Source organism: Abramis brama (genome assembly GCF_963993115.1).
Source record: "Abramis brama genome assembly, chromosome: 11".
Classification (NCBI taxonomy): domain Eukaryota; kingdom Metazoa; phylum Chordata; class Actinopteri; order Cypriniformes; family Leuciscidae; genus Abramis; species Abramis brama.
Genome location: NC_139973.1, coordinates 38,114,672 through 38,126,532, shown reverse-complemented (window position 1 = coordinate 38,126,532; position 11,861 = coordinate 38,114,672). Strand labels below are relative to the sequence as shown.

Sequence of the window (11,861 nt, the reverse complement as noted above, 5' to 3'; positions counted from 1 at the left end):
GCAAATTAATCAAAGTAAAAATACCTACAGTGCATAAGCCTACACTGATAATATGATTAATATTATTAACTGTTATCAACAAAAAACCTTAGAATTGAGTAAAATACAATCATTAAGACATTATAACTCTATATATTTGTGTTTTGATGCCATTGGCATACTTACTCCCTAATGACGAATCCTATCATGTAGCCTAATAGAAAATGATTACAATTTAAATCTATATTGTATTTATATTATCTTAATATTTATATTATACCTTTTTATTATATTATGATATTTTCGTTCTGTTTCTGTCGCAGCCTGAGGTCGCAGAACCATTTATTTTCGAAACGCATGTCAAGCCAAGTTTGTCGCTTCCCGTTTGCCGTAGAGTGTGAAGTGTGCACATTGCGCGGGACTCTCAAACATGCCAGTATTTAACAACAACAACAACAACGACTACGACTACGACTTAGTTTTCAGTTCTAATTAATATGTCAGTGTTAATTTCTTATTAAATACGATATTCGTTGTTGTTGTTGAAAACGATGGTGTGGGAATTTCGTTAAACGGATCAGTAAAGTTATTTATATAAAGCCTGAGGCATTTTCGCCTCAGAAAAAAAAGACTAGGGGAAAAAGAAAATGCATATTTATTTGAATGAAGTTATTTAAGTTGGATTAAATTCCTGATTCAGAATGGTAGGTTGCTATATTAATCCTTTAATTTGATGTCGATTCATGTATGTTTAGATACCTGTGAGCTTTGTGTATAGCCTAAGTTACGTTTAGTGTATGTTCTGTTTGTTGTTATTGATTCGTATTGAGAGAATTGGGTAAAATCTACTTTTATTATTAATAACCTCAGAGGAGAAGTCTAGCACCCAGTCAGATGGCCAAGAGGAAACAAGGGCCGGATTCAGACGATGAGGACTGGGAGCCTGAAGTCGTGAGTGGGACACAATTAAAGCTCTTGATTGAATGAGGATGTGATTGATTGACACACACACACACACACTGAATTATAAATTGTTCATATTTATTTATATATATATACAGTATATGTATGTATGTATGTGTTTGTGTTTTCTAGATTCACTGTAAACATTAGAAATGCTTAATTGGCAATACATTGTAACATTTGTCATGTCAATAAAGCACACTTTGAATTGATTTGACTTCTGTCACTCCCACAGGGATCACAGAGTAAGAGAAACTGTCGAGATTCTCGAGAAAACTTAATCTCTCCCTTCAGAAAACCCCTGACGCCGCTCACCAACACACCCCTCTGCGCAGATGGCAATGTGCATGTGAGTTTTTTAAATATTAAATTAAATACAGAGAGGCACATTCACTTAGACTTGTTTGTTACACATTGGAAATCTAACAAACAACTCCTTACAAAATAGTAATAAAAACAAAAATCAATCCTTTCGGCGTAAGTGTGTGAGTACAGCCATTTTAAAATAAATAAATAAAAACTGCAGTGATTCTTTTACATTTAAAGCTGGAATGACTTCTGTCCTCGCATCAAGATTTCAGTCACGTCATCCTAACAGACAGTTAAGGCAATTTTTGGGATGATGCACTGTATTTTTTGGGATAGATTTGACAGAAGGTTACATTAGACCCTAAAATCACCTTTATTTATATAGCACATTATACAATACAGATTGTTTCAAAGCAGCTTCACAGTGATTAACTAATGATTAAATTAGACATACTTCATTAAATGTGAGACTAATTGAAACTCTGGTCTAAAAAAAGACAGAAGTGACATCTTTATTCAGCTCAATTCCCTCACGAAAATCAACCATGGTTTTATTACAGTAAAAGTTTAGTAACCATAGTTTTTTGGTAGATTGAGTACCAGTTTTACAACAAATACCATGGTTAAACTATGGTTAGTATAGCAAAAACATGGTTAATTTGTAGTAAAACCATGGTTAAAGTCAGTTCAGTGTTGATGTTCAGTTCAGTAGAGTGGTGCAGGTGTGACGTCAGAACCTGGAGGACTAAAATCTTGACGGAACCGGCGGCGAATAAGACTTCCGGGTTCAGATGTCATACCTGCACCCCTCTATTGCTGTGTAAAGTTCATCAGCTTGGACATGAGTTCACATCATTCAATAACTGAGTCCAATAAGCAGCTCTATCCACCTTATTCCTGACGAGCTTACAGAGTTTTGAATTATGGGTGGCACTTCCGGTTTGGGCAACTTCCATTCAAAAAGGCTGAAACGAATCATTTCATATCATAAGGTTGCGCTACAAATAATAAAATAAAGCTGATCTGTCAATTTTCCTTCAAGATTTATTTCCAGACATCATGAGAATAACGTTACACTTGGTATTTTAACGTGACATGTTATAACAAGAATATCCATGGCAAGAGCTCTTTTCAGTCGCTGCTTTATTTTCCTCATGATTATTTTTTTTCCCCCTTTGCAATCCGCTGTAAAAGTATGAAAAAGGACAACATATGCTGCACATTTGTGGTTTGTTCTCCCGATTTAATTAACGATATATTCCATTAATAATTCACTGGAATGCACGAAGAATCTCTCGTTATTCTCCTCAAATCCTCACGACTCTTTCCAGGTTTGTTTTCACAAGTAAATGCAATTTATTATCAGTCAAAATGACGGAAATCACTCTGAAATAGTATCACGTAATGCTGAAGTTAATGAACATTTCTGATTAAGGCAACATACATAATACAGATATATATATATATTATACTGTGATATTTAATCAAAGACTCGTGCTTTTGTGGTTATTTGGGCTGTTGAAATACCTTGTTGATGCTTTTACACTTTTAAATTTCCTTTTAATGTTCGATGGTTGAAGAGTGAGTAGATTGTCATCTCATTGTGACACTTGTATTGCGTTCATAGAGCGAGCGTTTCACTGATTTGAAAACATCATGGGGCGTAGGAATAATGTGGATAGAAGAAATTAGCATTATTTGCTTTGAGTCATCAATCCAGCTCAATTCTGTTCGAGTTTTGTTCTCATCCAATAGTGTCAGTGCAGTCAAGTATCTTATAAATGTGCAAGGCTGTTGGTAAATTCTTGAACAGAGAGAATATCATTTAGACACAGGCCCGGTTTCACAGACAGTGCTTAGATTAAGCCTTAGTTAATTCAGGACATTTAAGTAGCTTTTATAAATGTGTCTTAGAAAAAACATTGCTGCTGTGCATCTTGGGACAAAACAATAGCACTGACATATTTTAAGATGCATCAATGCATTCAGTTAAAACAGCTCAATCATGCATTTCAGTCGAGGGCTAGAATAAGCCTCGTCTATGACACCGGGGGATATTGAGCTATAATTAACTGATTATTTTAATATTTTTTTTACAGGAAGACTTCATTCGCAAGATCTTATCAAAGCCGTTTAAAGTCCCCATTCAGAATTATACAGGTAAATCTGTACTCATAGCTCGTTTATGTATTTGTTTATGAAGTAATCAGTGTGATGCTAAGCGAGTTGTGGAGGTTCAGAGGGTCTTGTGTTGCTCTGATCAGGCCCGTTGGGTCTGCGCGCTCTGGGACTGAAGCGGGCCGGTGTGAGGAAGGCCCTACACGACCCGTTTGAAGACGGAGCTCTGGTTCTGTACGAGCCGCCTGCCATCAGCGCTCACGAGCTCATCAAAGCAGACAAGTCAGTCATATCTGTTGATTATCAGTCTTATTTTGCAGCTCCTCACCAATGACATGATCGACCTTGTGATTGATTGTTTTTGCAGGGAGAAGTTACCAGTGCATGTGGTGGTAGATCCAGTGCTCACTAAAGTGCTTCGGCCCCATCAGCGAGAGGTATGATTTGCTATATAGGGGTGCAGTGAGTGCATTGTTACAGAAGAACCTCAAAAGGTCTCAAATATCAGTCAGATATTTTCACTATAATTATAACCAGGGCTTGACAATAACGCCGTCAAATGCGGGTGTATTTCAGCAGTGGCGTGTAACGCAGTCACTCCTACTAGCCACTTTGGTGGGTTGAATTGTATAAATAATATTTTCAATTGTAGTCTTTTAAAAAGGCACCCGAGATAATAAACTAAGTGCAATGTAATGCTGTCAGAAATATAGATTTTTCTTAACGTATCGATGCTGAAATATCTGAAAAGCTTCCAATACTAATTTTCCACTGAATGGATACACGATATAATTGGCGCTTTCTCTCTCTCTCATCTCTGACAGCGAGTGACACACAAACCCTCTTCCTCTCACTCTCGTTTCATTTGCTCTGGATCAGTATTGTTGCATTTACAGGGCTTGAATTGCGTGTATTGCTCACAATTGTACTCATTCCTGCAGATTTTGTGCTCACACCCTAAGTGTGTGAACAGTATAATGGATCTGTGCGTCATGTCTTAAAGTGACAGCAGCCTAATAAACCTGCTGCCAAATTATGAGATAATAATAAACATATCTGTATGGCAGTTTTTCCCATTGGTATCGGTCAAAATTGTGGCCAGGGAAAATGCTGAGTGGCTAGTAACTTTTGAAAACCACTAGTAACAGTGGCTGGTGAGCAAAATAGTTAATGTTAAGCCCTTTCTCTTCTATAAATCTTTATCCCACATTTTTGGGAAAGACCTTTCAGATAATCCCTATAATTTTCTTCCGTAGGGTGTGAAGTTCCTGTGGGACTGTGTGACAGGAAGGCGGATTGAAAACTCGTACGGCTGTATAATGGCGGATGAGATGGGGCTGGGAAAGACTCTGCAGTGCATTACTCTCATGTGGACTTTACTTAAGCAGAGTCCTGATTTCAAACCTGAGATCGACAAGGCCATCGTCGTGTCCCCTTCAAGCCTCGTGCGAAACTGGTACAATGAAGTGGGCAAATGGCTGGGTGGACGCGTGCAGCCTGTCGCTATCGATGGCGGCTCCAAAGAGGAGATAGATCGCAAACTTGGTATTCTTCTTCTCATTATTTTGTTACAACAGGTGTTATTTATAGGCTTTAAGACGAGACAATTTCACTTCAGATGCAAAACTGATCAAGAAGACTTTCCTGAGAATATATCTTGAATTCATTGTTTGTCTTACTTTTATTATTTTATGCATAAGCCTCAGTAAATCGTGTTAAATTTGCACCTAAAGCAAGAAAAAACTGTTTGCCAGTAAATTAAATTTCCTATGCACATTTATCATGTTTTCTTTATGTTTGACTGGAAAACAAGACAAAAATACTGATTAGATTTGTCTTTGTTTTTTTGGCTTGTTTCTTGTTATAAAGTGTGTGTGCGTTTTAAATGTTTAATTTGAGTAATTTGGATGTTAAAAACCCCACATTAGCTGGTCACTATACTTCATCTTCTGTTTTGAATGACTCTGTTATTCAGCTTCTCTACATGTTCATGTCATCGCATGTGTTCTTTCAGAGAACTTCATCTCCCAGCATGGCAGAAGAGTGCCAACTCCTATCTTAATAATATCCTATGAAACATTCCGCCTCCACACTGAAGTCCTGCACAAAGGCAAAGTTGGACTGGTTATCTGTGACGAGGTAAGTGTACAATAATAATAAAAAAAGTACATAATAATAAAACGATTCATAGAAAGCCTAAAAATATTAGGGATTTTTAAAAAAATTATTTTCAGACCTTAAAAGGTAAGATAAATGTATATATATATTATTTTTTTTAAGTCATGGAAATTTACTCAAGTGAAAACCATTTAAAAAAGAATACTTTGATTCAGCAAAGATGCTTTAAATTGATCAAAAGGGAAAGTAAATACATTTATGATGTTATAAAAGGTTCTATTTCAAATAAATGCTGTAGAAAAATATTTTTAAAAATATTATCATGGTTTACACAAAAATAAACTCTTTTCAGCATTAATAGTAATGTTTCTTGAGAACCAAGTCAGCATATTATTAGAATGATTAATATATTAATGTAGACAGCATTTATTTTATTTTGTAATAATATTTCACAATACTGTTTTTACTGTATTTTTGTTCAGATAAAAAATGTGGCTTTGATGAGAATAAAAGCCTCTTCACACCAAGGGCGATACATATAACGATAAAGATAGTTCTAAAAATCATTGTAAAAGAATAGCAGAGTTCACACCACAACTATAACAATATGGCACAGAGAAACAATGTCATTGGAATTACTTTCGGAACAATTTCTTCCTGCTGATGAACTATAGAAACCTTGACTTTTTTTTTTTTTTTTATATAAGAAAAAATCTTACTGAGTGACCCCAAACTTTTTGAACATAGTGTATCATGGGGTTTCCATTCCTCATGTCCCGTATGACTGTACCCGTGTTGTTTTTTTAGGGTCACAGGCTGAAAAACTCAGACAATCAGACGTACCAGGCGCTGAACTCCATGAACGCTCAGAGGAGAGTGCTGATATCTGGAACACCCATTCAGAACGACTTACTGGAATATTTCAGTTTGGTGCACTTCGTAAATTCTGGTATCCTTGGTAAGAGACTTTTGATCATTCCACTTGTACATGATCCTGTGGAGAACTTTACTCAGTCAATATTTATTGTGTGTGCTTCAATAATCGTCCATCTCTCTTCTAAAGCCCTATTCGGACGGGACTAGTTTAACATGGAGTGGAGGGGTGAAGTAATAATTACCAGAGCTTGTCTGTGATTTTAGTCCCGTCCGAATGTGCATCTCAGTGATCATTACATACAATGTCAGTAAAAATTACGCCGACTTTCACCTTCAGTAAAAACGTCTGGAAAAATGACCTCAGGTGATACTAATCCCATGCGAATAGACCCGCTGGAAATATGTATGTAAATATTTCGTCATTTCCTGTTTAAAAGTAGTTTTTCAAGCATGGAGACGCTTGAAAAAGCATTCAGTTGCGTTCTAGACGCTGGGACGAGTCTGTGGCAAAACTCAAGTGTTTTCCACATTCAGATCAGAAAGAAGATCGAAAGCACTTGTTAGAGGCACGAAACATCTTTTAGCGTTAGATAAGTGCTTATTACACAATCCAATCTGAAGTTAATCAATACATCGTTCGACCGGACTTAACTGTTTTATATGTATAAATATAGGTTATGTGTTTGCACGCATGATATCAGGAAGCAACGTAATACACACATGACGACAGGAGGGGGACGGCGGTGCGCAAATCGAGTTAACGTTACTCCTCCCTCTGCTAGTTTTACTGAGATCTCTTATCCTGTGCGAATTGGCCATTAAAATTACATTACTCCATCTGCCCTTGTAAAGTTAATCCCGTCCGAATAGGACTTATGTGTGTGCTTCTTCAATCGTCTCTTCTCTCAGGCACAGCTCAGGAGTTCAAGAAACGTTTTGAGATTCCAATCCTGAAGGGTCGTGACGCTGACGCCAGTGATAAAGACAGAGCTGCCGGAGAGGAGAGACTCCAGCAACTCATCAGCATTGTAAACAGGTGAGCATGAGAGAAAACGGCCCGGCCACTCCATCACACCATTCAAATCGTTTCAATTAAACCTTGTGTTTGTTTTGTTAAGGTGTTTGATTCGAAGAACCTCAGATATTCTTTCCAAGTATCTGCCTGTGAAGATCGAACAAGTCGTCTGCTGCAAGTAAGAGATCAGTTGATAGTCATATTCCCTACTTTCAGTAAAAGTAACAAGTAACACGTATAACAATATCAAGTGTTTAATACAAGGATCAGTAACCTCATGCATGTGTGCCATCATTAGCACTTAAACAGTTATTTTAACTTTATTTTGCCTTAAAGGAAGCATTAAAGATTAATAATTGTGTTTTTTTCAGTCTTACTCCTCTCCAGAAAGAGCTGTACAAGTTATTCCTGAAGCAGTCCAAACCTGTCGAGAGTCTGCAGACCGGCAAGATCACGGTGTCTTCTCTGTCGTCCATCACCTCGCTTAAGAAGCTCTGCAACCGTGAGTGTGCACCTCTTCACCTTGGACATAATCAGCCTTTTTTTTACTTTCTGACAAAGTTATTGTTACATTAAAACTGCAAATTAATGTTTTTGTTCTCTCTGTTAGATCCTGCCTTGATTTATGAGAAGTGTCTGGCAGGAGAAGAGGGTTTTGATGGAGCAATGGACCTCTTCCCACAAAATTACTCAACTAAAGCAGTAGAACCACAGCTCTCAGGTCAGTTCTGACTTACACTGCCGTTCAAAAGTTGAAAAATTACACTTGTTACAAAACAATGTTACAAAAAAGTTTCAAATAAATGCTGTTCTTTTAAACTTTGTTCAGAATCCTCAAAATATGAAGCAGCACAACTGTTTACAACATTGATGATAATCAGAAATGTTTCTTGAGCAGCAAATCAGCATATTAGAGTGATTTCTGAAGGATCATGTGACTCTGAAGACTGGAGTAATGATGCTGAAAATTCAGCTTTGATCACAGGAATAAATTACATTTTAAAATATATTCGGTAACACTTTACAATAAGGTTCATTACTTAACTACATTAGTTAGCATGAACTAATTATGAACTGCACGTATCGAATACAGCATTTATTAATCTTTGTTAATGTTCATTTCAACATTTTCTAATACTTTATTAAAATCTTGTTAACATTAGCTAATGCACTGTGAACTAACATGAACAGCTGTAATTTTATTAACTAACATTAACAAAGATTAACAAATACAGTGATAAATGTGTTGCTCATTGTTAGTTCATTTTAGTTACATTAACTAATGTTACTAATGAACCCTATGTAAAGTGTTACCATATATTCGAATAGAATATTCCTATTTTTATTGTTTTTGATCAAATGAATGCAACCTTGTTAAACATGAGACTTCAAAAAAGTCTTACTGACCCTAAACTTTGGTAATATTTAACGAGTGTCAGAGATAAAAAATTTAAATGCGTTGACAATATTTGTGGCATTTTTTTTTTAACCTTCATAACTGCATTTTTCTGAACCATGTAAAATCAAATCCCTTTTATTTGTAAAATCAATTGAATCTGTTATTTAAAATAATAATATTAAATATGAATCTGAACCTATATAATTAAATCAATCAACATCAAATAAACCCATATTGTGTGGCATTTAAGGCCTGATTTATTAATGTCTGAGCGTGATCTATGGCTGCCTTTTTTTTCAGGGAAGATGCTGGTACTGGATTATATCCTGGCGATGACCAGAACAACTACAAGTGATAAAGTGGTTCTGGTCTCTAACTACACACAGACTTTGGACCTTTTTGAAAAACTGTGTCGAACCCGAAGGTGAGGATTTCAGATCATATAAATGCAACTTCAGTGTAGAGCGCAAGCGGCCTTGATCTGGAAGTATTTTCCCCATCTGCCTTGCTATAGATGTACACAACATTATCTAGCCATGATCCAAAATATTACCATTCAGCCTTATGATGGTTTAATAATATATTTTTCTTCATGAATAGATACCTTTACGTTAGACTGGATGGGACAATGTCCATCAAGAAGAGAGCAAAGGTTGTGGAGAGATTCAACACCCCCTCTGTAAGTCTGTTTCCATTTCATACTCTCATTTGAAGTTGTCTTAGTGTTATTTCAGTTCTATTTCTATACTATTATAGTAAAAAAAATAAATTCATTTTCATTTATTTCATTTTGTGCTTTTTTTTATTTATCACTATTTAGGTTTATTTTTTATTTCAGCTTCAGTTTTAGATTTTAGGTAAATTTAAATTTTCAGTTAGAAATTTTTGTGCTTCAACTTGAAAACTTAAAACTCTGTGTTCAACCTGTCATATGAAGTCTTATTAGTGTTATTTTAGTTCTATTTCTAAACTGTTATAGTTTTATTTATTTTTAATTACCTCTTTTATATGCATTCAGTTTTCAGTTTGCTTTTTTAAAATTAAAGTTTATTTTTATTTCAGCTTCAGTTTTAATTTTAGTGCTTCAACTTAAAATAGAAATGTTGCCTTGTGTGCTAACTGAAATGTTTGCTTTTCATCTAATATTTATAGTTTATTTAATTTCAGAATCCAGAGTTCATCTTCATGCTGAGCAGCAAGGCTGGAGGCTGTGGGCTGAATCTGATTGGTGCAAATCGCCTGGTGATGTTCGACCCTGACTGGAATCCAGCCAATGACGAGCAGGCGATGGCCAGAGTGTGGCGAGACGGACAGAAGAAGACCTGCTTCATCTACAGACTGCTGTCGGTGAGTTCAGAGAGAAGTTTTCCCAATTAAATGGCTAAAATAAATGTCTTTTATACAAGATGCTTATCATTTAAAAGTGGATCATTAGCCAGCTTGTTTCTTTTCCCCTCTCTGTCAGACTGGAACGATAGAGGAAAAGATCTTACAGAGACAGGCTCATAAGAAAGCTTTGAGTAGTTGTGTAGTGGATGAGGAACAAGATGTGGAAAGACACTTCTCTCTTGGAGAGCTGCGAGAACTCTTCTCACTCAACGAGAAGACAGTCAGCGACACGCATGACAGGTAAAACGCTACATTACTGCCGTTCTCACCTTTGTAAAAGTGTGGATTTAGCACCTACTAGCATAAAGAACAAATATAGACACAGACTGTGCATAGAGATCGATTTAAGACTCAAACTCGGTTCGATACAAAAACATTCCTTGCGAGTTCTTGATTTTAATGTTGTTCATAAATTATACAAGCAAGGATGCAATTTCTTAAAAATCTACACGAATGCAAATGTGGCATTGATTTTACCATAATTTTATATCTCTCTATTGAACTTTTTTATTTAAAACATTGTTTATAAAGGTAATGCACTGATATAAAAAAAATGCACTGAAAAAGAAATTTAAGTGGCCAACTATTGTTCCTTAAAGGAAAAGGGTGGGAAATGCCTCGGGAGGGTACGTTTGGGAACCACTGCCATACAGCATCATCACGCACCGGCTCAAACAGCTGTGGCGCGTCATGTCACAAAAGCGATACAGATATGCTGGATGAGTGGGATACTGGCTTTCACTCTCGATGAGTCTTAGTCTAATCAACTGCTTAAGCCCGGCCGGGACACACCAATCCGACGCCAAAGAACTAGCGCTGATGAAAGCCGACTGTGTTGTTGCCTCACGTCGGGGAAAAAAAAGCTTCACTTGAACACACTGAGAGAACTACAGCTGACTTTCAACTCGAATGCGCATTCTGCGCCCGCGTGTGAATGAGACAACTGTCTATTTCTGCAGATATATTCATCTATATTCGTCATTCAAAAAGGGAAACCGACGCTGCCGGCTGCAGATACACAAACCGTAAACAAAGCATTTTTGAATATCAATCCTGCTGATAACTTTCTTTATTCCACTCCGCTCATGTTAATATTAAAATATTCGCCCAGAAACACTCAGGTAAGATGACGTAACATTAGAACAGCCTTCTATCTGTGCTGTTTTGACTTCTTTGCTCGCTGTTTTGCTATTATTCCCGTGCACTGACACGTTCAGCTGAACACGAATCGGCTGGAAAAAAGCCGACGAGGACCAATTTCTGCCGACAATGCGGAACACACTGAGAAAACTTAGTCGGCATCCGTCGGCTTGTTTTTTGACTAAATTCATTCATGGATGAGGGCATCTCAAAATGCATTTCTAATAAGATTATCAAAAGAGGCATTTGTAATTAAGTGTGTGTGTGTGTGTGTGTGTGTGTCAGGTTTCGCTGCAAGCGCTGTATAAACAACCGTCAGGTGCGTCCTCCTCCGGATGATTCGGACTGCACCAGTGATCTGTCCAACTGGCAGCACTGTTCAGATAAAAGAGGCCTGAGGGACCCGGTGCTGCAGGCGTCCTGGGACGCCGCCGTCTCCTTCGTCTTTCACCAGCGCTCGCACGAGGACCAGAGAGGAGTCGTCTGAGCATCATGAATACACACATCAGATCATACAAGCTGAACACTGTGCAACTGATATCAGCTGATCTGGGA

General features: G+C 37.0%; 1 protein-coding gene across 1 annotated transcript; it reads left to right on the top strand.

Annotated features, from left to right (window-relative positions):
* Positions 1-371: 371 nt before the first annotated feature.
* Positions 372-11,793, top strand: rad54l (RAD54 like; the record flags this gene model as incomplete). The annotated part of the gene is made up of 18 exons (XM_084128106.1): positions 372-683; positions 850-930; positions 1,178-1,291; positions 3,351-3,411; positions 3,516-3,651; positions 3,737-3,806; positions 4,626-4,914; positions 5,384-5,508; positions 6,295-6,445; positions 7,273-7,399; positions 7,482-7,556; positions 7,750-7,880; positions 7,989-8,099; positions 9,078-9,201; positions 9,378-9,456; positions 9,945-10,124; positions 10,243-10,406; positions 11,592-11,793. Exons 1-18 carry the CDS (start codon positions 681-683, stop codon positions 11,791-11,793), a joined length of 2,223 nt encoding a protein of 740 aa, XP_083984232.1. The 5' UTR covers positions 372-680.
* Between the last annotated feature and the right edge of the window lie 68 nt (positions 11,794-11,861).